This window comes from Carassius gibelio, chromosome A2 (genome assembly GCF_023724105.1).
Source record: "Carassius gibelio isolate Cgi1373 ecotype wild population from Czech Republic chromosome A2, carGib1.2-hapl.c, whole genome shotgun sequence".
NCBI lineage: Eukaryota > Metazoa > Chordata > Actinopteri > Cypriniformes > Cyprinidae > Carassius > Carassius gibelio.
In genome coordinates this window covers 15,386,925-15,414,854 of record NC_068372.1, presented here as the reverse complement: position 1 = coordinate 15,414,854, position 27,930 = coordinate 15,386,925, and the positions used below count along the sequence as shown (strand labels likewise).

At 40.1% G+C, this 27,930-nt stretch overlaps 1 protein-coding gene across 2 annotated transcripts in view; it reads right to left on the bottom strand.

Annotated features, from left to right (window-relative positions):
* chd7 (chromodomain helicase DNA binding protein 7) overlaps positions 1-27,930 on the bottom strand; it is a 61,794-nt gene that overhangs the window by 28,938 nt on the left and 4,926 nt on the right. For both annotated transcript variants that reach the window (XM_052615631.1, XM_052615639.1), the window contains exons 2-3: positions 12,478-14,480; positions 5,431-5,837 (exon numbers count right to left, since the gene is read on the bottom strand). In XM_052615631.1, the coding sequence (XP_052471591.1) occupies positions 5,431-5,837; positions 12,478-14,304 (2,234 nt within the window). In that variant the 5' untranslated portion in view covers positions 14,305-14,480. The remainder of the gene's footprint in view (positions 1-5,430; positions 5,838-12,477; positions 14,481-27,930) is intronic.

Genomic DNA, 27,930 nt, shown 5'->3' with positions numbered 1-27,930 from the left:
TGAAGAGAATAATATTTAAAATGTTTATAAACCAATTGTAATTAAGTTGCTTAAAAAAACTATAAACAAAACAGCATCATGTCTGCATGGATATTTTAATATTCACACAGACCCCCCCCCCTTTTTTTTTTTTAAATATGAGGGAGTGGGATGGGGAAAAGTCTTGAGATGTTTTTAAAAAGTTTAACTTACATTCATTTTACATGGCTTTCTAAACATGCGGCTCTTTTGTGCAAGCCGTGATTGCAGAGGTGATCTAGAAAAGATTTCGGTGGTAGTAAATTTAGGGAAAGGAAAAATATTCCCAAACTTTCAGAAAATTGTAAATGAGGACTAGAGATCGACCGATATGGGTTTTTCTATAGCCGATGCTGATATTTAGAGGTCAGGGTCAGCCGATAGCCGATATGTGCTGCAGATTTTTAGGGCCGATATCTTGAAGTTTTCCCCTTCATTTGCATGCTAAAATGTCACACTAATACTAAGTGGATGCACAACATTTCTAAACTTATCGTCATTTATTGAGCACTGACTTGAACCATCTCTCGAATCTTAATTGTGCACCACACGGTATTAAAACATTTATCCAAAGTTAACCAACCAAATCAATAAACTGACCAATTATTTAATATATAAAAGAGGTAATTTGCAGCACAGCCACAAGTGCCACGGTTACGTTTGGGATAATTTTAATACTATAGTGTGATTTGAAAACATTGCAAATGCGTTTTAAAATGCAACAACAAGCAATACGAAACCATTTAAAGAGGCGCATTCAGCGGTCTCCTTGACGGGAAACAGTCAACAAAGTAAAATGATGTATGGCGCGCTTTCTTCATTTTATCAAATGATCATAAATCACATCTATTCATTTTACAATCCTGCTACTAGCATTTATTACGAATTACTATTACTATTAATTTGGTTGAGAAAGCTTTTTTTCCAAATGGCTTTTGTACATAATACCGCTGCAGACGCATTTTGCAGCATTAAGGTTATTAATTGATCGTTAATTTAAACAACGATCGATCATGGAAATTATCGAATATTGACATCTCTAAATGCAAATGAGTTGGATGGAAACCTGGTTATTGTCTGCATCAAACCATGCTTCCGAACAAAATGTCATTCACAGTTCTTGGCAGCTCCAGGACAACGGTCTCTCCGAGCACGGTGCTGTCTGTGAGCGGGGCGGAGTAACGGAGCCCTCAATCATGCTGCAATGTTTGTGAGAGCTGCCAACTTCTCCACCCCATTTACAGAGTGAAATTCTCTGACTACCCTTTATCTCCCAGGACTGTTGTTTGAATCTTCCAAAAGTTTCGAATTTGGTTCCTTCACATGCGGCAGCAGCACTTTCCACCGCACCAATAACACAGGGCTGCCTGACGACATGGCTGACTTAAAATCGGTGCTACTAAACACGGATATCGGCCGATGCTGCTATATTAAAAAATGAAAATTTCTGTAGAATGGCCCATATTTTTGTATTTTTCCTCCCTACCCAGCATCACTGAGGAGGCAGGTTTATTACGGAGACAAACACAGTGTGACAAACATGACTTGTCTTTCAATGTTCTTGTGCAAAAACCAAGCAGCATATAGTGGAGATCAAAATTAGAGAACAACCTGTAATTTCCTTAATTTCAAGGTCATTACTTAGTCAAATTTGATCTTTCATGCGCACAGTGTGTGTGTGTGTGGGGGGGGGGGGGGTATATTGTTTTAAACGAGGAAGGCTTTGATGGATGGCAATGTGCGTCTTTACTCTTGCTTGTCCCCCAGTGGCTGCACACTGAGCGTTCAGCACACTTTATGAATCCATTCACAGCACCATGCCACTTACTCACTCTTTTGAGCCAATGGCCTGTCTGATCACCAAAGCAGCAACACAAGGCTTCACAGGAACTGAAAACTCCCAAGCCCTGGTGGTACAGGCCTGCTAGTCTTAGAAAGATAAAATAAACAGAAGACAAAGTTGGATGCCTGGCCATTTCCTTCTGTTGTGCCATTCTCCTCTCTGCACTTCGTCTTTGAGGGTTTAATGTCACACAGAATTCAACTTTTTTTTTTCTTCACTGGAGCCCTTATTTGTTTGAGGACAAATAAGCAAGCAGTCTGGCATAAAGGTGCTTTAGTTAGACTTGTGAGCAAACAGCCTCGCTGGTCCTGCGAGCGAAGAGCTTTCAGTACACACACATTGCAGCACTTCCTATGCAACCGCGACTGTTGTGGTTTTCGTATCGGAGTGCACAGGATGTAGCTAAGATAATCTGCGAAAGAGAAAGAGACTCCGCTTTGACATGAGATGGAAATCAAAAGGCCAACAGAAATGCCCACCCAGGTCAGGTGGTGATGCAGATGCAGAAAACAACCCCACCAAATAAAATGGGGGGCTTTGCTATAGCTGCTTGGGAACCTGAAGGTAAGAGGTGTGTATTTGCAATGCAAAACAGTCCTCTCATGGGGGAAAGAGCCACATGCAATACAGCACTGAGGAGGAATCTTTTTAAAGTTTTTGATGGCTGTGTGTGTATATGGAAAACAAACCTGGACGCACAGACACTCATTTTACCCTGGGTGTGGTCTGAGAATGACTATTTATAGTTGTACTTTGTCAGATAAGAATTCCAACAGACACGAGGACTTAACATCCAACCTAGTTTCAAATTTTCCACTTGCATGAAGAGTAACTAATCAAGGAAAAGATCCATTAAGACAAACAAACAGAAATGGGGGTGGGGGGTATGGGTGAATGGCATACATCAAATCTGAGATGTGCTATATGCAGCCCACTTTTTGAGAAATGGGGCCACACAGTTTAAAAAACTATCCACAGGGGCATGCCAACGCCACACATCCAGCTCTGTAGTATATTTGGTCAAATTCAGGCCAGCATGATTAATGAGACAGCATTGTGGACTAACTAGCATTGGGTGCCATTTTGAATGGAAACATCCTCTTCCCCTTTTTCACAAACACACACACACACGTCCCTCCTCCCCCTTCAGATGACCTACTGCTCTGGCACTGTGCTGCAGATGCGCTTGCTCGGCCCGGCCTTTTTCCTCTGGATGAAAGCGGCGGTGGAGTGACAGGGCTTCGAAGGGGTGGGGGAGGGAAGGAGGAGGTTAAGGGGGAAGGCTGACACATTCCTCAGCCAGATCATGTTACTACCTCCGCTAGAGAAAAAAATGGCCATCTAACCTTATTCTGCATATTCAGAATGGATGCATTTTCTTTTATTTCTTATTTGAGGGGGAAGGGGGTCAAAGGAAAAAAGGCATTTAAATGTGATAAGCATATGTTGTTTTAGGCCGTATTAACAACCGGACTGACTAATGACTTCACAGAACAAAAGACCAGCAAAGATGAGATGCAAGTATCTTTTCACGGGCCTCCAGAATGAAGTTTAGGTAACTAGCAAAGGTCTTATCAAAAAGGTGTCAAGTTTGTGGGTTAGCACTTGCAATTCAAAGTAAAATAAAGCTGAAGCAAGTCTTCGACATGATCAAATTCCTTGTGTCTCAAAAGCGTAATAAAACAGAACACCACCCATGACACCTCTGAACTGACTGAACTCTGATACAGCACCATCAGCTTGTACCAGATGTAGAAAACAACACGTTCTAAACATATCTACAGTTCAGTGAACTACATGATCACATGAGGCTTTGTGTCTCCAGCCACACGTTCACGAGGGGGTACAAACAATAAAGATGAAGAGCTCACGTTTGGAAGCTCAAGTAAAGATGGGGCACATCTGCAACATTTAAACTCTCTAACTAGGGGTGTAACAGTAAACGTATTCATACTGAATTTTTGGTACGGGGCTTTTGGATCGGTATGCATGTGAACCAAGCAAATACAACATTGTTTTAACCACTGCACAAGCGGAACTTCATCAGAAACTTTCAGATTTATATTTGGTTACTTTTGATAAGAAACAGTCTCATCTTTCAAATGATGTCCTTTTTTCAGGAAATTTTAACAGTAAATGTTGATGTGGCAACAGATCGCTGTACAAGTGCCAGTGCCATCATTTCTTCCTATTTGCTACTCGTTTTAATGTGAAATAAACACGAATCAACATCTCAGACCTCATGTAATCACTCAATCAGCATTTCAACTGTGGAAAGACTGCAACAAAACAGCTTGTTAACAAAAATGTCACCTAGCATTTCATTTACCTCAAGCAAGTCAACAGCTCATAATACATTTCAAAGAAGAGCATTTAGCAAAATAATATACTACATACTCATAGGGCTGGGCAGTATGAAGGTATATATCTTTACTGCAGAATAAAGTGTCTATAGTTACAGATTTGGCTATTTTGCGTATTCCCAGTATGCAAATATATCTGCGTAACAGTACTATACTTGAGTTATATACACCTTTGAATGATAAGGAAACAAGCATGAATGAGAAAATTAAGAGAGGGACGTGCTTGATATAGTTAAGTGCAATAAGCAGTGAAAATACTCAATCAGCTGCTCGCGCTGACTGGCACACAGCCAAAGCGTGCACACTGAAAGCCCCTCCCACAGCATTTGATTGTGAAAACCGATCACTTTCGTGTTTTATTGTGCTTGAGCGGTCAAACACGCACACAATTCTCAGAATGTCCGTTGTGTGGAGTGAGAGAGTCAGTTATGTGTTAAATAAAAGTCAACAGTTGGGTGAAACCACCAGATCAGACCAGTGTATCAGTATATTGGATCCATACAGTAAAAACTGCATTATGTGCAATTTATGATTGTTTGCTTTTTTTTTGGGGGGGGGGGGGGGGCGGCGGGGGGGGGGAAGGACTATTTCATGCTGTAACTGAAATATTTTCATGTTGTAACTGTAGGGCCAAGTTAATACAATAAGTCTGCTATGAACAGCATGTGAGAATATTATGTAGGCCTATTGTTTAAATCAAATGTATGCTTTAAAAGAAATCATAGCAGGTCTGCCCATTTAAACATCTGCGTTTAGCTTCAAATGCTGTCTTTGAAGACAGTATTCTATAAAAACTATTTGCATTCCGATTCTGACAGCCAAAGGTAAAAAAAAAATACTAAAAAATCTTTCTAGTGGATTTTCCCACTTATTCTTAGTGTTTCTCTGCCAACACATTGCGCACACAGCTGCATGTGACATAACTGTGACATCTACTCCATATTGGTCTATAGTTTAGAACATAAGCTATGCATTATAACTGAATTTATTAAAAAGAACAATTTCTCCAGTAAAACACTGTTGAAAAAAATAAATAAATAAAATTAGTTTTCCCCTGCTGTACTGTAACTGTACCAAACCGTGACATCAAAACTGAGGTACATACCAACAGTCACGTGTGTACCGTAACACCCCTACTTCTAACACATAAAATGCTGTAGATGAGACATGATTTTTAAAGGCTACAAGAAGCTCAATTTCACATACCTGGACTTTTTGGAGCTCTTAGGCTTCGGTGTGACAGTCTTCACTTTTTTCTCCTTAGGTTCCTTTGGTTCTTTGGGTGTCTTGGGAGTCTTCGGGGTTTTAGGAGTCTTGGGCTCTTTCGGTTCCTTGGGCTCCTTCTCCTTTGGTTTCTTTTTGCTCTTCTTTTCAACAACAGACTGTTCCACGGGAGGCAAAAGAGAGTCTCCCTCGTTCATCAGAGAAGCCTCACCACTGATGTCCTTAATCTCCTGGCCTTCGCTCGCCTTGGCTTTCTTCTTTTTCTTCTTTTTCGGCTTGAGCTCGCTCTCCGTCTGCTGTATGTCACAGTTGGCTGGTTGGAGGTTTGGGCCCGAGGCAGGTGTCTTACTGGATGTTATCATCTCCAGGGAAGGGTCTGATGGAGAATGCTGATGATAAGGAGAGACAGGAAGATGTGTTAGAACAAAGAATGAAGAAATAAAAGCAAGGCAGGAAACAGAATTAGAGGATTTCCTTCTTGCATTTTTGCATATCTCACAGCCACAGAGAAGCCAAACAAAGCTCATGGCATCACTGCATCACATATATCAAGTAGCAATTTTTTTTTACCCCCCCAGAAATGCTAGGATAAGTGGGGGAAATGTGAATAAACGCATAATCACACTTTAATGTACTCAAACAGCTGTCTCTGCTGCTGTTGGCCCTTAAGGCATTCCACATTACTCGGTTTGAGTCCCTTTGCTCCCATTAGTACCAGTGTTAGCTGTAGCTTGGTAGAATTAACGCAGCAACGGTTTTGCTTCTCTCTTTGCAGTTATCTCTGTTCCCCTCTCCATTCGTGGCAAAGACAGACTGACAGGAAACATTTTGGCAGCTGTGCTAAGTGTCCAGCTTCCCAGAGTCACTGCAGCAGATGGGCCTGTGGCATTATGACACTAATAAATATATCTATACTATATAAATGCCTCATTTTTAGACACCAGCAAACTGAATGCAATATGCTAAAGCTTTCAAAAGGCATACACACAAAAAAAGAAAAAAACCTGGCCTGGTGAAATCAGTTTCCATCCTGGCAAATCAGGAAGAATATTGTGTATTCTCTATAAGTCATGTGTTGATTCTAGTCTGGAGTTGTATTGCATACCATGCAGTTTGGTTTTAAAACAAAAGACTTTGTAAACCACATCATTGTGGTGATGAAATGCATATTTCCTGTAAACAACAGCATGAGAAATAAGGGTGCACCATGCATGCCAAACAGTGGCAAGGTCACAGAAAAGGCCCAACACCCAGTCCAAAGGTGATCGTTAGAGCAGCTGGAACAGCGAGTGTTCAGCCGTCACTTTAACGGATAAATGTCTCCCCTCTTGCCAAGCCTCCCCAATAATCAATTGCATAAATGACAATAGGCCTACCGTACATGCCCTCTGCATTTCTAATTTGACAGCAGCAGTCCTGAATACAATATGTTTAATATAGGATTTCATCTCTCGGAGGGCGAGACTGACGTGTCAGTTAATCTAGCAGGCAAAGTGCTCACTCGGTGAGCTAAATACTCCCCGAAGGAGCACTGCACTTCAGCTCAGCACGGCAGGCTTTTTGCAAGGCGAACCCATGAGTTAACACCCAATTCATCTGATGAAAAGCTGGCTCCCAGACACAGAGCCTAACCCTTGCTAAACTTTATCTTCAAGATTCATTGCTCAGTGCTGCTGAACTTTGCAGTCTGCTTCTGGCTGAGAGCAAATCTAAATTAGCTACAAATTTATGGCACTGAAACATCTAGATACTGTAAGCTACTTACTAGCAGCTAACTACACCAAATAAAACTCCCACAGAATAAAAACTTGAGGATGCCAATGTATAGCAAAGGCTTCTCGACCTCTGTGTCACATTAATTTACGAAGCTCTGAGGCTGTAACAACCTCTAAATTGGACAATGAAAAGATGCTAAGTTAGAGTTTTAACAAATATCAACAAGTCAGACAGTTACTAGAACATTTATGCACTTGCCATTTTACCCATTCTGTGTTGCAACTTCCTTTTACAACAATTTGTTTGCGCAAATTAAAGAGCAGCAAGTGCAAGCATAAGACAATACCCTCCTGGGGAATATTTAGTAAAGTACTGTTCTGCTAACATCTGAAGAGAGTGTGACAACTACGACGACATGCAGTTGCTGTCAGCACAGAGTCTCAGGAGGCTGGCACCTTGCATGAACTGCTTAAGAAATAAAGGAATCATAAACATGGTATACATTCATGGATTCCCATATGCACTTATATTTTAGTTCTTAAACCCCAGTGTGATGCTGTGAACACTTGCGCTTCGTACTAGTTTGACTGGAGCCACAATGAAGAGTATGTTCCATCGGATGAAGCACTGCTCTACTTAAAGGTCACATTCATTTCTCATCAAACCTCTCAATATTCCATGAGTGACACAGTTCTGCTGTTTAATTAATAGTGCGAGAGTTGAGTGCTGTACATTCTAAACTGTGTAAATGGGTCTATGCACTGATCTATATATGAATTGCTCATCGCGTTCTAAACTGCCAAAAGGCAGTGAAGCTACCGGAAGTTTTCTATCTGCCATCTTACTAATCCCAACCAGCAGAGAGCGCCATTGAGTCACATGCAAATCACTGACCGTTTCGAAACAAATCAGTCATGTTTTTCATGTTGTAAATTAATATTTACTTCAGGTGTTATCTGCAATGTTAATGGTCTTTTTGTGCAGGATACGCAACGTATTTAAAACCATTTAGGTCGGTATGTCTGCTGTGCACTGCAGACACAGGTGACCAATCCAGCACAAAATATAGCCAATTTTTTTATGTACGCAATTCAGAAATTATTAGATATGAACCTATAACTATCAGAAATTAATGTTAATATAATAGCCTCAATATTCAATAGCCTCTTAGTATATTGCATTACAGTCCCTCCAGAAAAACGCGATTATGCGATCGCTTGATTTAATGCATAATCAGCCAAAGGCCGCATATTTATGCGGGGTCGGATTTTTTCAAATACGCCGCTCTTTTGCCGCAAAAATTGCCGCAAAAATGGCCGATTTCAGGAAGCAAAATATGCGGGGCTAGCATGATTTCATAATCTCTGTATTTTTGTTGCAAAAACACACATCATAGCAGAAAGTTGAAAAATTTTGCGTTTTCCCCCATTGCCATGGGAACATTTTGAAGTGATGTAATTACGTGACGTGAACATCATCTGCAAACCCCGCGGTGAAACCAGGTTGAAACTTGAAGCGCGCAAATCATTCTTATTTGCCAAAAAAAATAAGCACAAAAGAACGCGCGAAGCAGTTTTCCGGTTTGTTACATGACAGTGGAGACAAATTATAGTGCGAGAACTTGCGAAAACTGCGGTTTGATGAAATAGAGAAAAAAAGGTGATTGCCCTAACACCCCCCTCTCACTAGGCTACTAACACTGTTGTAGTTTCATTCAGAAGTTGATGCAACTTTACAGTTGTAAGATTGCACTTTTTTGTTACAGAACAGTACCAAAAACTGTAATTATATTAGTAGTATGTCAAATATTAACGTTGCAGTAAGAGATTGCAACTAAAATATTCTGTGATTTAGTATGCTCGCTTATCATAGGAAGTAATAAGAAATTACTCTTTACATTAAGGTTGTAGCCTAGTGCAAAAAAGTTCACGCAATTTCATCGCATAAAATTGCAAAAATATCCCGCATATTCCATCCCATTTTTTAAGAAAACGTGCCGCAAAATCAAGGATTTTTGCCCGCAACAATCACAAGAAAAATCCGCGTTTTTCTGGAGGGACTGGCATTATACTGAAATGTAAAGCTTACCATCTTGAAATTAAGCTTCATGTCCTTACTGTATGAAGTCAGTTATTTCTCTGGATAAATTGTGTATATTTAACATCCTGATAGAGCAACATCTATTTCAGACTCTCCAAGACCGCACAAATAATTACTAGCATTACCGTTTACATGTTGTTTGCTAAATAAATAATTTAACCAATGTTTAAATCATTACATGGGTGTTTGCATTGTTAGAATGTACATCGATACTTCAGATTTAAAAACATTGACTTGTTACGCAATTTTTTTTCTCATTAAATTCGTAAGATTTCTTATTAATTCAATGGAATGTATGGGAATACTAGGGATTACCAATATGATGACGGTGGCTTCACATTCATGATGTCCTGAGCAATCCAGTTCTTTATTATAGATCAGTGGGGCTATGCTTCTTTGATAGCTTGAGAAGTGCACACTGAGAAGTGTACCACATTTGACTTACCTCATGCCAACTTCAAGTATAGGGGCTAATATGAATAACAAAACAGAGAACTTGAACTATTTATTCCCGCCCCAAATAGTTTTCTACAACCATTGCGGGTTTCAGAAATTTGATGAGATAACCGGATATCAATAAATGTTGTCTCAGCTGGTCTATAACAGAGTAATGAAGTCATGATGTAAAGGAACTGACAAATTAATTATTTCATATTGTGACATACTTTTGAGTAAAACAGACTGTTTAAAAAAAAAAAAAAAATGTAAGGACCAGAACCTCGTTTGTGAATTGGAGACAGATCTGATATTGAGCTTGCAGTCATTTCTAAGAAATTATCAGTGTTAAGACTCAATGATTGGAGATGTCTATTATGTCGCCAGAGAGGTCTGCTGCTTCACTGTAAGATCAGTTATAAAACCAAGAATTGTGAGGTCATTTTTTAAAAATCCATTTAAAAAAATGTTTTGGCCGATATAAAGCAGATAAATAATGCATTAGCCCATTTCCTTCAGGGAAACTCAAAAACAGCAATATTCACCATGGTGGATTTGAATTGCTTGAAATATTGGAATAACTTTGAGAAGGAAAAGACAGTTCAAGTGCAACAAGTGCAGGGGAAGTCGGTCATGTAGGCTACATAAAATTATGAGAACATACTGTAAAATAATGTTATGGAAACTTTGTGCGGCTGCGTTTCAGTGCATTGTTATGCATGAGCACATTAACAATGGAGCCAGACTGAACAAAGTTAAGTTAGCTTGTGCATTTGCAGCCTTTGGTGCAATTGTATATTGTAATAGTGTTTATTTTACGGATATATATCGGATTTATCTCCTATAGAATTTGTTTGGTTAAGAGCACTTCAGTTTACCAGTGATCATCTGTAGCTCAGTGCATAGAGCACAAACAGCAGCACATAACATTAATATTTATGATTGCGACTGTCATATATATAACACTTACTATAAAAAGAATATTAAAATAAAATTGTGAATTATTTTGGTTTAGTTTTCGTGTTTAAGCGCGTTGTTGTGAGATTACATACACAACAGAAGTTACACATTCTGATTAGCATGTAACTTAGTTCAAGTTCACTTGTGCATTTGTCTTTTTGTACTTAAGTTGTAATATGTTTTGAATAAAATGTGCTTCCTTGAGTTAAATAAGCTGCTAGCAAAGCATTTCATTTCACGGGTTTTCATTCAGCTCTTCAGCTTCAGTGCACGTCCATGAACGTTTCTCTCATGTAATGTCATCTCACAGTCTGATACGTCTGTCATAGCAAATCAACACATGCTGTTGTGAATAATTAAGTGAAGCCTCTTCTTATCGTAGGATAAGAACATGCAGTCTCATGAATAATTTAATAAGACGCGTCATCAATGTACTATAGCTCATGGTTACATCACAAATTGTGACGTCAATAAAATGTAGATTTTAAACCCAGATGATGAAAACAGCGCAAAAAAAGGTTAAAATTAACCAGTTTTCTCCAACAGTTAAAATTATTGGATGCTAACATTGTCTTCTCTGATGTGCAACACATACCACCTCTGCTAAAATCTCAGAAAAAGTAGTCCTGGGTCTCATGACCCTTTAAGTTCACTTAAATTAGAAGTTTATATTTTTTTTAAGTCTAAAAAGGTTAAAATTGATAGCTCTCAATTATACTATAATGGCTATAGTAAATGGTGTAATATTGGGGGGGGGGGGGGGTTAGACGGCCATTTCATAGAAATTTATCATGATTAATTTCAGAAAAAGCTTTGTTAAAATGTGTTAATTTTTTTATAATTTGTTTTTTAATCTATAGTATTCACAGATTAATTGTTCACAATAAGATCAGCAACATTAGCCAACTTCAAGTCAAATCACACCATAGTAGATATAAAAGATGTTAGGATTAAATGTCTTTAGGCAATTCATGATTGGGACAAAAAAAGAGGTCTTATCTATAGTGAAAGTATTTCACTCAAGTCTACGTGCTGCATCTAGGTCACAAGTGAGGTGTATGAATTAATATTGACTGACCTTAAAAGTCAACCACAAAACTTTGATATCATCACACAATCAGCCAGACACCACCACTGACATTGAGCCATGGTTGTTAACGGTGGTATGAGTGAGATAAAGAGACACAAAAATGCTATGAGCAGAATGTGCTTGCTGAAATAACAGCAGCCATTGTGTGTGAATGGGTCACCAGAGAAAGAGGCTTTCAGAGCAAAACAAGCTAATGGCATCAGAAGCACGTGACACACACAGCTATTGAGAGCTGCTAACCTTCCTTTCCCACTGGCTCCCTCATCCAACCTCCCAACAGGACGCATCCTGCTGTATGCCATTAACTCACGCATGAGTCCTCTGAGACAGGCAAAGCAAACAGAAAGAACAGAGCGAGAGAGACAGAAATGATGCCGACAGAGAGGGAGCAAGAGCGAGCGGGGAACGGAAGGAGTGCAGACGGGGGAGGAGAGTGATGCTTACTGCGAGCAGGAAGGGAGCATTTCCCCTTCAGAGTGGGAAGGGGGGAGGGGTGGGGTTTAGGAGATTAGCACTGTGGCGCCTGTGTCTTGGGGAGGGGCCAGTTATGCCGCGAGGAGCAAACAAACAGCTGCAAAAATCACTTTTCACACTTGTGGGGTACAGACAGCACCATAGCCGGTAAGAGTAACCCTCAAATGGGCCTTCTGCCACCCACGTTCACAACATTGACTTTCCAAAAGACTTTTAAATGGTAATGGAAGGCATGCTTCATTTGCACAACTCACCTGCATGTGAGGCACTCTCTGCATGGATGGAGGCGACTGGTGAGGAGGTGCCAATGCATGCTGAGATGGAGGAGAGCTTTGGTGGTGCATAGCCAGATGTGTTTGTGACGGGGGAATTGAGGGAGGGGTGTGCACCTGCTGCAGCTGTTGCTGCTGGAAAGGCAATGGGGGTGTCTGCAGCTGCTGGTGCGGAGCTTGTTGGGCAAGCAGCCTTTGATCCTGCGGCTCTGTGTGGTTCGCACCTGGTCCTGCTGGAGGTCTTCCTTGAGCACCAGTGGCCCTGTGATTGGGTGACAAAGCAGCGTATATTTGGGTTGGTGGAGGATGTGGGTGTGAGGGATGTGATGCCAGCTGTTGGTGGGGATGCTGCTGAGATGCATTCATTGGGCAGGCTCCTCTCTGGGCATGAGACATTGGGCCTTGAGATTGATGCGGCATGACGGGGTAGCCACCCACATCAGTTCCCAAACCTGCACTGGGTGGGCGGCCCTGCTGGGGAGGAGGGGTGCCTGCAGGGGTAGCCAGGTTCCTCATGGGCGACATGGAAGGAGGCGAGGCATATGATACCTGAGGTGGGGGCTGTAAATGCTGTTGCTGCAATTTCTGCTGTGCTGTAGCCTGGTTTTGAGCTGGATTTATAGGCTGGGTGTTGATTTGGTTCACATGAATGGGCTGCTGGTGCATTGGTCCCTGTTGAGCCCCAGGTGATGGATAGCACTGGGGCCCTGTCGGGACAGGGTAGCGCTGCACCTGGGTCACGGGAGCATTAGGGTTGCTGTTGGTGGTAAGGCTCAAGTTGGGACTCATCCCTGAAGTGTTGGCTAATCCCTGATTAATGTTGCCATATGAAGGATAGGGAGGGTACTGCCCTGAGCTGTTTACAGTGTTAGAAGGGACTTGCTGGTTGTGCATGTTATATCCCATGTTTTGGTGGGGTCTTCCGCCCATGACCACCTGCTGCTGCTGTTGTTGCTGCTGCTGCTGTCGTGAAGGGCTTTGTGGGAACTGGGGGTTGTGGCTGGGTACAGTCTCTGGATGAACAGGACCCTGGCCAGGCCTGTGGAGAAATTGCTGATTGGGTAGCTGATGCTGCTGAGGAGGCTGTGCCGGTTGACGCATGGGGGGTCCCGATATGCCAGGATTCTGAGTCATCCCCACTTGACCCATGAAATGATTGACTTCCTGAGGGAGGCCTTGGGGAAAGTGGTTCATTCTGGGAGGTGTTTGGGTCTGGTTGTGGCCCTGCATGCCATAGTCACCGCGGCCGATAAAAGGGCCCATTTGGTGGGCATGTCCTTGTGGTCCGGCAGGGCTGTGCTGGTGAGACGAGGCTTGTGGTGTTTGCTGCTGGAAAGGGGGTCTAACTTGATCAGACACCTGCATAGCTTGAGCACCCCACGCATTTCCACCATCTGAGAACGACTGGCTCCGTCCATCTCCTTGTGCTCCTGGGTAGACATGATGCCCTGCAGACCCTCCTGCACCAGGAGGAGGACCATGATAGCGAGATTGAGGGGAGGACATGCCATTTACTGGCCCGTTCCCCATCATCCGGCCCCCCTGCTGGTCCACTGGATGCATCTTGGGCTGCTCATACTGACTGAAATGATCAAAATGGTGGCCAAGCTTGGCCTGTCCAGGTACAGCAGGTGAGGAGAGGTGTATAGAAGAGGGGAGCTGCCCGTAGCCTTGGCGCTCATGAGGCATCTGTTGACTCATGGGATTTGCCTGACCTTGGGGGTAGCCACAGTCCCCCAGGCCCTCCAACTCATCAGAGAACAGATTCCCATCGTCTCCGAAGAGGCTCATCATGCCTGGGTCAGCCATGGCTGCAGAGCTCCTGCTATGCAGCCGAGCTTCAGAAGCAGGACAGGGAATGTGTGCTCACACAGAGGTGGATGTCCTCAAAGCCGCTAATCTGCTAACTAATCTGCAACATGTCACTCCATATTTCCTTAATTCTCTCAGAGAATGCAGCGTCAGGCAAAGTCAGGTTACAGGACCTGGAGAGGAAGGGAGAGAGAGAGGGAGTATTAACACAATAGCTCTAGGTGAGAGAAAGCCTCTTCCATTTTGTTAACTTTAACCACCCTGCAAAATTTTTAGCCAGTGAGTCACAGCTGTTGAGAGATGCAAGAACAGTTGAATGGTGGTGAGACAGTGTTATCGGTTTATTTATTTTTATAGTTAAATCAGTTGTAACGGACTCTTTGCCAACCTTTGATCCCAGCCCCCACCCTCTGTTCCTTCTGTTTCCAAACAAAAGGGCCATCACACACAGGCACCAAGCCTAAATTCATTCATTCTTTACAATTTGTTGATGGTGGGGAAATAACAAAGGAGTTTAGAGTGAGGCTGCAGAAGCAGCAGTGGTAGTTAAACAACAGCAGCTGCCATACTAGGCAGGCAGATGTAGGAACACAAGCAGGCAGCCCACCTGCTCAAGTCAAGTCTTAAAACCAGCCCTGTTGCCAGCTGCATTTTTGTGTTTCTGAAGCATTTTAGAGGAGTACGAGTAAGGTGTAAATTCATATACACTTTGATTTCCCAACCTGCTTATCCCAATTGAGAGGTAATTAGATGAGCAGGGGGAATTGTGTAGATGTGAATTAAACCTGGCAAGGGTGGGGAAAATGCGGCCTGCTAAGATGTCTTACTCCGCCACAACTATCTCCATGTGTGTATATGAATTAGTGAATTAATACGCACATGTAGGTTGTGTTACATATGTATGAGAGGGAGGTGGGCGAGGAATGTGCCGCCTCAACATCAACTACCCCACAAGATAAAAATTTCCACCCTCGTCTCAAGCTCCTCCCGTTTGGTTTTCCATTCACCCAACCCCCAATTTTCCTCTTTCCCTAGGCCTCTCCAAATGCCTGCTAAAACGATCCTAATGAAAACTAGATAACTTCATAATGAGCTAGTAGTCATGTACCATGGCAGAAGGTGTCAATGCTTCCTGTAAGGCAATACCAAAGTATATAGTCACTGCTAAAAACTACACAAAATAAACATTCATTCCACAGGTAATGAAAAAGACCATAGATTTTTTTTTTTTTTTTTTTTATAAAAAAAGCAGACATCCCCCTTTGAGGTGAACTTAACCATTGTTAACATTTTTTTTTTGTCCTGAAGCCCAAAAGGTGGTGACACAGGCTGATCATTCCAACCACAGCTAATCTTAATAGGAGGAGTGACTGGGAGGAGATGTCTGCCTGTGGGTGACAGCACCACAGCTTTAATCTCTTCACAGCTCTAGTTAAGAGCAGGAAGAGGAGTCTCAAAAATGCAGCCATAAATCAGTCCCTATTCACCAAAGTGCTATGCTACTCTTGCTGCATCAGCAGGGGAGGGTGGGAGATCCTACAGAGTCATGCAAAAAGCAGCAAATTTGAATCCCTATGATCAGATTTGGTGTCTATGCCGGCAGGCTGACCGTTCACCCAATTCTCTTTGGAGAGTGACAGATGTGGTGAAGTGCCAGAGTGGCTCCTTCTGGAGCACCACACCCCTCAGGACTGTACTGGGTGAACAACAAAAACTCTGGCAACATAACATCCGCCTGTGATTGCAGTGATTCATAGCCCAAGTTATATAGGGTAAAAAGCCTAGAGCATGTGAAAAGTGTGGTTTACTGTGCGACCACTGTGCTGCATAATAAATCTCAATAAAGGTCCACTCTGGGGCAAGTTATTGCCACAAGTCCCAACCCTTCATTGAGAATAACTCATGCTGGCAAGAAAAACTAGAGTATACTCAAGAGACACCATGCTGATCTGCTGGTCAGTTTAGTTTTCTCTAGGGCTGGGTATAGTTTAAAAATGTTCAATAGATACCCGTTTCCTGAACAATACTTTTTTTTACCAATTTTATGAAATCCATTTTAACAAGACTACATATAAAATATCTATACATAAAACTATTTTTTCAGGTTGTTGAGGTTTCTACAGAAACAAAGTCTCCTGAACCACTGCACAAAGGAACAAAATGTAACCCACACAATAAATAAGTGCACAGCTTACTGCTGCAAACTTAAGATCCGTTACCAGTGAAGTGAAAAAAAAAAAAAAAAAAAAGTAGAATTTATATCTCTGTGTGTGGAACTGATAACCATTCTTTCACAACCGACTAAATACAGACTACTTCATTATAAAGAAAAATAAACAATAACTATGAAAAATATATGTATAAACAATTGTCAAAAATATCAAACTAGGTTAGTGGATAATTCGGCAGCAAACATTATTCAGGTCTTTTGTATGTGAAACTTGTTTTTGATATACTTCATATTCTGTGTGCAGTTCACAGCAGTGAGAGAAATTAATCGGTTCCAAAAAGTTTAAATTGATCATTACATTTAATGGGTATTTTTACCTTTGTAAAGCCTTTTTTTTCTAAAATTGTGAGTCATCTTTTGAGTCAAATTCTTTTATTTAATCAATCAGTTAAAATAAGACATTTGGGCTGCTACCAATAAGTAATAGCAATATCAAAATTCATCTTTGCAATGCAAAGGAAACACAGAAGCTGCATTTGAAGAGACATTTAGATGTAGGCCTATTTACACCATGTATTTCAGCTCAGAGAGACATGAATGCATTTAACCTGCAGTTACAAAAGCATTCATAATATTTAGTTTTTTTTAAAATAAAAAACATTGAATACTAGGGCTGGGTATCGATTCAGATGTCCATTTGTAATAGGGCTGAAACGATTCCTCGAGTAACTCGAGTTACTCGATTGCAAAAAATTATCGAGGCAAATTCCTCTGCCTCGAAGCCTCTTTTAGTTTATTTTAAATCTCACGTCAGGTTCTTTCGCAATGCTTGTGACACAGCGAGTTTACGTCACCCACAAAGTGGAAGGAGACACAAGCGGGGAGTCTGAAATCGCATAATGCAAGGAGTCAGCAGTGTTTTGATTTGAGGGCGCGGACAAACGTAAAGAGAATGTCGTGGTGATAGAGCTGGCATTCCACAACTAGGGCCCTATGATTTCCGCGATGCAGAAAACGCAGAGGGAATCGCGGAATCCAGTCATAAAAACGGATTTTACAGTTTAACGCGGGAATGGCACGGAATTTGCCAAATTTAGAATTTATTAAAAATAGGTCATTGCACTTACATAAAATCACGATATGGACTAATATCTGTAAATATTAAGCCGGAACAGTCCATTAAGATATGAATCCTGCATGTTCTGCGTGTCTCTGTTAATCAATGGAGCAGAAGCGTGTCACACGCTGAAACACGCTTTATGAACACACACACTGAAACGCTCGCGGTGATTTCAGCGTCTGCTGTCTCACTAAATAAGGACGTGAACACATGAACAACATCCTTGTTTCCTTGAACAAAGTGTTCACGGAAATGACAGAGCAAGTGAGCTATCATGTCATTGATGCGGAAGCAGTTCAGTTCATAGCGTGCAAGTAAATGGTTAGTTCTGTGAGAGAAAAATGGCCAAATGGCTAATAAAAAGACAATTAATAAAAAGCCTGCAGACAAAGTACAGTCAGTGTGGGGTGGTGCACTGTGCCATGTAATGAGAGGTACCATACTCAAGAACTATAAACTGTCACCTGGATACCTGATCGGGCAGATAGCTGGTCTACTGATCAAAAAATAGGTACATGCATTTTACTATGGAACAGTAATTTAATAATAATTTACTACTTTCTCTCTTTCTAGCTTTATTGTTGGTTTTCTTTTTCTGATAATTTGGAATGATATATATATATATATATATATATATATATATATATATATATATATATATATATATATATATATATATATATATAAGACAAAAAAAACATTTAAGTTCAAACATCCATTCAATATGTATTTCTTCCAGAATATTACTGATGAACTGATCAAAAAGTAGGCTATTGTTCACATGCGTTTTACTACTATATAGTAATAATTTAGTACTTCCTCCTATTTTAATGTTGGTTTTCTCTTTTCTGATCATTTGGAATGAGGATAAAATAAAAACAATGCAATTAAGTTCAAACATCAATTCAATGTCCCAATATATTTAAAATTACAATAATATTGTATTGTGACAAGCATTGTAATAATGTTGTATTGTGGAGCCTCTGGTGATTCCCACCCCTAGAGTTTACAGTAAAGAGAAAAGAATGATCTAACCACTTGTCGGAACACAAGTGATGTGCTCCGTGAAGGACCAAGAGTAGAATATATCACTAGGTGCCATATAAACAGAATGCGCTTCTGTGTTGACAACGATGTGACGCGAGTAGTGAAATAGCAAAAAATGCATGAAGATAGGAGTTGAACTTGTGTGCTGCATTTTAAAAATGCCGTTTCATGCATGAAATGCTGCAAGAGATGTGAGCACAACAGGCAAAAGCATCCATGTTAATAGAAAAAACAATGGAAAAGCATAGTAATCGAACAAAAACATGTAAAGAACTACTACTGTATGTCTGAAATGTCATGTTTGTAGGGTTGGGATAAACGATTATTTTTTAAACGATTAATCTAGCGATTATTTTTTCGAACCATCGATTAATCTAATGATACATTTTTTCAGGCCGATTCGATTTCGATTATCTCCCCATTAATTGACTACTAACAATTTATACATGTTGATTTACATATCTGGATGAAAAAAATACATGAATTCCTTAACATTGCAATATATGTTTATTGCTCTTAAAATTACAAAATAAAAGACTACCTAAAAAATACCTTGCACTTGTATAGAGATAGCATTCAATAAAACCTTGAAGCCTTGAAAACACATAGCTTACTGAAACAAGCTCACTGAACACATAGGGCATAGCTTACTGGAAAAAAAAGTTCTTCTTTCAGCTGAAAATACCAACAACTTGATGTCTAGCGTTCCGCCCTTTTTCTAATTTCTATCGTGTCTATTGATTTTGGTTAAGATGCACGAGAGAGAGAGAGAGAGAGCGCGCGCAAGACAGCGCTTGTGTAGTTTGAAGAGCGAGCGCGTGTGAAACTTTGGTCTTTCTTTGGTCTTTTTCTATCGTGTTTAATGATTTGATTAATATGCACAAGGGAGAGAGAGAGCAAGAAGTGCTCGTGTTGTTTGAAGACTGAGTGTGCGCACGCAGCCGGGGCTGTCTCTCGTACGCGCCCTGTCAGGCATCACTTACCGATCAAATAAGGCTTTGACAGCCGCCAAAAAAAAAGATAAATGCAGAAAAACCGCTGGATTGGTTATATAACGTTGGACATGATTGTTGATCCGGCCATCGCGTATATTCAGCGCACATAAGGTAAATGTTTTGCAAACTTTTTTTTAGAGAAATAAAAACAGGTCGACAAATCGATTCGCATATTTTGCATCGACGTCATCGATGACCTCGACGCGTTGTCCCAGCCCTACATGTTTGCATCATGATGACAGGCTGAAAGCTGCTGTTGATTGTTTTTACAGAACATTTATGGTTCATAAGTCTACTGATGTTACATCTTCAGTCATTTTGAATTACCTTCAAATAAAAAGTTACATGAATAGGTTTGTAGTTACATTTTCAAGTTGACTAGTTAAAAATAGAGAATCTGTCATTCATTCAAGATTTAAAGCTAAATCAGAATGGTCTGGTCGTAGCTTTGTGAAATCATATATATTAAACAATGGCACAAATCAAAAACAGCACACAGGCTGAATGAGAACAGAAATTTACGATCGTGATCGGAGCACCCCTAATGATTAAATTGCCCTGCAAGATATACACATGATGAAAACGCTTTTAACTAGTATAGTGTAGACAGTCATCTTTTGCCGGCTATGTACGACTGGAAGGATTAATGCAACTCACCATCTTTTACAAAATCACTTTCATAACAGTTAAGTTACACAATATGTGAGAAAGCCAATCAGTCACACTACTAACTGATGTCACATCGGCTACATGAGTTGCTCACTGAGGTTGTCGATGCTCCTCAAAAAATATAGAGCAGCATGTGCTATTCATGGAATAAACAAAACTGGCATTAATGTTTGATAAAACCTTATACTATGAATACATATTTGATGAACATTATAGTTTGAATACATATTTGATGAACATTATAGGTCCCACTGACATCCTTTCCATCTTGCATGAATGTTACATTGAAGGTCACTGGAGTCTTAATGTAGAATCATATATTGGAGATCTGCTTAACTGAAAGAAACAAAAAAGGTAGTTTGCTACCTTGTAACAGGTGTCACAAAACATATTTCTAAGACGATGCCAACAATTAAAGCTTATGTTTATAAAGGTGAACAAGTTCACACTCTTTCATTCATCGCTCAACAATCTTCTTTTGATGAGAGCGATAAACATAAAAGCAGTCAGAGCCGGTTTTCAGCCATCTGTGTCAAAGCACAACCCGCATTGTTTTTTTTCCTGAAACCAAATCAACCAATGTGGCCTTGCCAAAAGAGCAATGCACGGTGATACTAGCGCAGAAAAAAAGGCCCACCAAGTGTGCATGATTGCAGTCATTAACACCGACAGTCTCTTTAATGCACTCGGCAAGCAAGTCACTGATTAACCAATCCTACCTCCCCAATTTTCCCATTTCACAGGGAACTTTAAAACCCTGTTTAGAGAAGGCAGGTCTACGGCCACCTGTGGTTTGTCTCTTGGATTTAAGCTTAACATACATGAGGTGTGCATCACAGCGAAAAGGAGTAGCTGCACTCAAAACAAGCTCCTTGAACAAATGCTCTCCAGCAGCATTCCTTTTATTCATTCCCCTCTTCAACAACCCCCACTAGAGACTCTTAATGCAGCTTGGCATAATTTATATCAGTGCTCCTCCACATTATATGCATGGGCGGGGGTCTGGAGGGGATGTATCTGTGGCAAGCAACTGAGCACAAAGACACTGTGAGGGTGACACAGGATCCGATGGGTGGGTAGCTGGTGAGTGAGTGGGGGTTAGGGCCATGAACAAGGCTCGAAATTGCGACCATTTTGGTTGCACATGTCCCGAAATTTAATCTGTGCAACCTCAAAATATATTTGGGAGCATTTGTGCAAGTGCATATAATTGTTGTTGTGTGACCCATTTTAAATTCTCTAAAAACATTCAGAGTATGTGCCTTCTGAGTGTTGATACGGTGACCTGTCTGCTGTTCTATCAAACTTTAGACTACATAACCAATTAAACTTCATCTTTACATTAACTTTAATGTAGATTTTAGATTGTTTAGTTTCCGCTGTCAGGTGACAGGGAGCGAACTACCGCGGGGAATGGGAAGGGCTAAAAAAAAAAAACACTGACAGATTTCTTATGTCAACCTCCCCAAAGTTACAAATAATGGTGCAGGTGACAGCGATCATGTGATGAATGTTGTTCCACCAGCCGAATAGAAGGCGCACAGTTCTCAGAGTGTGGTTGAAAGAGAGTGGCTCCGCTATGAAACTGGTTCTATGCACTGCATTCACTGTAAAGCCTGTGGGATGGAGTAATTTTTGTTCTACGATTTGCGGTTTGACTATCATATATTGTAAAATCCAAACAAAACACACCTAAAAAGTGTGCACGCATTCTAGTGTTGGGCGATATGGTCATTTTTCAAATCGTCATATTGTCAACGGTGAAAATCAATAGTAGATTTAAAGTCCATCAGTTTAACACTAATATTGGACATAATTGAACATGCTAAATATAAAAGTATTCAAAACAGTTCAGTTCATATATTTGGAGTAAAGTTGAATTGAACTGCTGCATCAGTCATACAGCGCTCCGGACCATGTGCCTCATGATGAGTCCAACATTTTAGGTTTACAATATTCAAATATTTATGCATGTGGAACTGCAGGTTAAATGCATTAATATCCTGCATTAATCAGTGTGTAAATGCATCTAAATTACATTTCAGATGCAGCTTCTGTGTTTCCTCTGCATTGCAAAGATGAATTTTGTTGACTGATTTTCATTTGCTTAATCAACAGCCCAAATGACGTATTATTGATGATTAAATATAAGAATTTGGCTCAAATGATAATGCACACTTTTAGAAAAAATTACCATAAAAGGTAAAAATCTATTTAAACTTAAAGAAGAGCTTAACTTTAGGCTGTTTACAAAATAAATCTGTCAGTGTTCTTTTCATTTTCTCTTTTCTTCAGCCCTTTCTTTTTTTCGCAGTAGTTAGTGGAAAGCAGTGACAGTGATTGACAGCTAATATTAACCAATTAAAATCTGCATAAAAGTTAAGAAAGTATCAAATCAGTTAATATCTCATTTGTAGTTGCAATGCTCCAAAATTTTTGGTGTGTGCTACCAAGTAAAAAGTTCATTTCGAGCCCTTTCGTAAAGCTGTTCCATTTGTGTGAACTGGTTCTTTTACACAATGCTGATGTATAAGTGGATAACTTTTTTCTTTCTTATTTAATTGTGCAAGCTCACCCATATGGGGTTAAAAACTGTTGCTTGGGGAGAGCTGTGTGTGCTCACTCATTTCACCCCAAATTAAAAGTGGTTACTGTTAGAAGGACTGGTTCATTGGCAGCATTTTAGTGCACAGATGAAAGCAAGAGCTTGTGTGTGCTAAAAGTCACAGACAGTCAGAGAAGGCAGATTTGGAAGAAGGTGGAGGAAAGAAAAAAAAAAAAAAAAGGAAGAGAACTTTGACCTTCACTTCCAGACCTGCTGTCACACAGTCTGCCTCCGGCACTTGTCTGCGTGCCAGCTGAGGACCTGCAGGAGGGTCAGCTGGGGCAAGAAGTTATGAAACTTCACTGTTCCTCTAGAAGAAAACAGTTAAATGCTTTATAGCACAATCATCACAACCATGACACCAGTATAGTACGGGGGAAGCTTTACTCGTAGGGCTGGGTATCGATTCAGATGTCTCTATTTGATTTCGATTCACAAGCTCTCGATTCAATTCTAGATTTTTAAAAACAAGAATTTTATTACATTCAGTGAATATAGTTTTAATACAAATGCTATTGATGTTCCTAAAAGATACAGTAAACGTCATTTTACAAATGGTGAATTTATAAAAAAGTGCCACAGGCCTCATTTTAAACCTTTTCTTTTTTATGTATAAGGTCCTTTAAGCAATAATATGGCCATATAAAATATTCTTAATTTTTCTGGTAATCAGATAGAAGATAGACATTAAAATGTAATTTATCCTAATCAAATGAAAAACACTTATTTAACAAAGTGCTGCACAACAGAGGTTTACTGTAAAAAATAAAAACGAATGATTTTTCCTTTAAAAATAAAGATTTATACATATTTGTTAGTAGTAGTAAGACAAGGCACGTTTATTTATATATCACATTCCATACACAATTGTAATTCAAAGTACTTTAAAAGAATAAAATAATCAAGAAAATAAAACAAGGAATTTAAAAACTTTCAAAATTACAAAAAAATGTGTTTAAAATGAATTTAAGACTGTGCAATTATTTCAGGCTGCATAAAATACAGTGCAATCAGTTTGGACATCACACAGTGCTCATTCAAGAAATGCACAGCTAAACAGATGATTTTGCAGTCTAGATTTAAAAGTGGCTAATGTTTTAGCACATCTGATCTCTTCTGGAAGCTGATTCAAACTGCGGGCAACATAACTAAAAGCGGACTCCGCTTGTTTTTTGTGAACCCTTGGTATTTCTAACCGACTCGACCCTAATGATCTGAGTAGTCTGTTAGGTTTATATTCAGTAAGCATATCTGCAATATATTTTGGTCCTAGGTCATTGAGTGATTTATAGTTTATAGATTTAGTTTAAAAAATAAACATACAAAAAAAGTTCACTCTGGCTGCCCTGCTAACAACGCTGCAGAAAGATGTGTGAATGCTTATCTTGTATTTAAAGTGGCCGCAAAGAAAAGCTTGTTGATCTTGTGCAGACTAACCGCAATGAGGGTAACGTTATAAGTTAACCTCATTAAATATTGTTGTGGAAGAAGTATTAAGATCCTTTACCTAATAATGTGTAAAGTGCTATACACACCAATAATCAACCTGTCCTCTATTTTACTTGAGCCCTAATGTTGAGCTGCGTTCTCTGGAATCCTCTCAAGCGGTGGACTTCTACGTTCCGATTGGTTGCGGAACCGCATCATAGTTCATTACCATAAAGTTGCCCTGAATTCAACTCCCCTTGATGCTCTCAACGGCCAAGTCGCACCGCGCCATTGCTCGCTGCTGGCTCACATTGAAAATGAATGACTTCCAGCCACTCTGACGCTCTCGACGGTGGCAGTGTGAACTCACAGTAATGGTCTTCTTGCAAAGGCCGGTGAGGAGATCATTACAATAGTCCGCCCTGCTGGTGATAAAGGCATGAACAGGTTTCTCTAAGACTTGACTGGAAACAATACATATAATTCTTGCAATGTTTTTTAGATGATAGTATGCTCATTTTGTTACTGCTTTGACATGACTACTGAAATTAAGGTCAGTCTCCAGAATCACAACAAGATTTCTGACTTTATTTTTAGTTGTTAGACCCCTAAAGTCAAGGTATGCATTCACCTTCAACTTTGTTTCCAAATGCAATGACTTTATTTTTTTCCTTGTTTAACTGAAGAAAGTTCTGGCATATCCAACTGTTAATTTCATCGATGCATTGGCAGAGGGAGTCAATGGGGCTGTAGTCATTTGAGATCCTTTCACACTGCCATTCCGGCAAATACACGGAGGTAATGTGTTCCGGTAATTGTTACCGAGTCACTAGATTTTGCACTTTCACACTGCCAGTGATTTCCCGGGATATGTGCATATTTTCACACACAACCCGTAAAGATCCCGTAACGACACGTGACATCAGGGCGTAATGTATGAGTCGAAAACGTTAGGCACGTTATACTTTCACTGAAGCAAGCGAACTATCCCGGCGTCAGTGCGGAAAATGAGGAACTAACTGATCTCTGCTTCATTACAGTTTGCACATTTTTTTTGTCGCAAACGTTCATCTTCCTTCAAAACAGCTGGTAAAACAGTCGCGTGATAACGTGCGTCATCACTCCGACACAGCATTAGGCCTGGCTTTTGTTCACACAGCGCTCGTTCCAGGATTGAACCCGGCAATGTTACTAGGTCCCCGACCCGGGTTCAATGCCGGAATCAATCCCAGGAGGTGTTTGCTTTCACACAGAAGGCGACCCGGCAATGTTCCGGCAATATGCCGTGTCCGACTTGCAGTGTGAAAGGGGCTTTGGAGAAAAGGCTAAATCTGGGTACCATCAGCATAGCTATGATAGGCAATTTGGTTCTTTCTCATTATTTGACTTAGTGGGAGCATATACAGGCTAAACAAGAGCAGTGCAAGAATTGAGTCTTATGGGACTCTGCATGTCATGGACTTCCACTTAAGATTCATATTACAAAAGACTGCTACTTCAAATAAAATTTTCTTTTAAACGTTCCATTCAAAGAATCCTGAAAAAATATATAAAAACAAAAATGTAAAGAAGCACTAGGGGTGTGACGGTTAGTATATAACCGTGAGACCGGCGGTTATAGTTGAACACCGTCATTAGAACTCTATAACCGCCAAAACCGTGTCATTAAAATATTTTTTACAAACATTTTTTATCAAAAATTATTTTCATTTTTTAGATAGGATCATAAGATGCGCAATATATCGGGAGACATGGTTTTTACCACTTAATGAAGTTTTGTAAATCGTCAGACATGATATTTACCACTTCATAAAATTTTGCTTTGTAGAAAACCTTTCTTAAAAACGAATTTCGTTTTGTACAAATTTTATCTTAATTTTAATAAATGTTTCATCAACCAATTGCATGTATTTTAATAAATAAAAAGCAAGTAAAGCAGACAATGATAACCGTGACATGGAAGCACCAGCGCGCCGCGTTCACTTGCACTGCACTGTGAACTAGAGCGCATCTCATCGTAGGCCTATGCCTCATACTTTAGCATTAAATATCTTTGCTGCATCCTTTCTAGAACAGACAATGGCTTTTTTTTTGCGGCTCGCATCAGCAAAGCATTGCATCGCCATAGACCGCAAAACAAGCAGCGGATGGCGGGCGGGTGCTGCTTTGAAATTTGCTCTATGATTTCCATGAAGCAAAAAACGAGGACGGAATCTCGAAATCCAGTCATGAAAATGAAACTTGCATTTTAATATGGACAGTCATGGAATTTGCCAAAGTTAGCATAAAATAATCAAATCAAATCTCCATATGGACCAGTATCTGTAAATGTTAAGCCGCAAAAGTTGTTTAAAATATAAATCCGTGTTCTGCGCGTCTCTGTGTGAATTAATGAATGGCAGAGACGTGCAGGTTTGTTTACTACATAGACTGAAGCGCATGACGCTTGCATTAATTTCAGCATCTGAGCTTCAGAGTTCTCTCTCTCCTTCAAGCGATCTGAACTTTTCAGCTCATCTCAATGGACACACAGCGCACCTGTATTTGACACTCTGTAAACTCTTTGTGAATGCGCATGACTCACCGTCACTTTACTGATAGCGCTGTTTCTCACACATGAAAAGAGAGAGAGAGCGAGAGTCTTACCACGCTTAAACAACACGCTATATGTAAACTATTCTTTGTTGTCTTCTCCTGTCAAAATAATGGATTCAATTTAGAAATATTCATATTCATTTTCGAACAAGCAGAAGACATACCAGTTTCTCCGGTAGTGGGCGGAGCTAATGGGCAAATGGCAATGGCTTTTTTTGCGGCTCGCATCAGCAAAGCATTGCATCGCCATAGACCCCAAAACAATCAGCGGATGTCGGGCGGGTGCGGCTTTGAAATTTGCTCAAAAAACGTTGGCGCGGATGATGAGTTTTGTGACAGATCTCCTTAATAATAATAAATCTCTGCCCCTTTACCGATCAGAGCGCGCGCTGACACGGAGTTAACCCGCTACTGGGCCGGATTTGTTGTGAAAACCTGGCAACCATGATCTGAACGCACGTGCTGGAGATATACTTCTAATTACAGGAGCGTCTTTACTGATGAGATGTGCATGAAAATCGCATTACTTTTTTGCACAGCCCTAGTTGCCATGTCAATGTTAGTGCTAAAACTCATTTTGACTGATGATTTTAAGGTTACATATCCTGAGGCTCTGACGACAGCTTGTAGCCGCATGGGAAATAGAGGTGACCTTAAGGGAATTACTATATACTTTTTTTCAGTAAAATCAATCAAATGTATTTTTGTTCAATAATATTTTTTCTTTCTTTTTTTGTGTTTTGAGAGAATTTTATGATAATAATGAATTTTTATGCAATAATTATGATCCATTTTTTCCCATTGAATATAATAGAAAATTTATATATATATGTATTTTTATTTTTATTTTTATTAATGCTGTATTTTATTTTAAAGTACAGCCAAGGCCTATAGAAAACAATTTTTGAAATTAGATTGGTGCCATCTGGTGGACAAATTAAGCATTTTTATCATGCAATAGCACATTTTTACCACTAGAGAGAATGTACAGCTC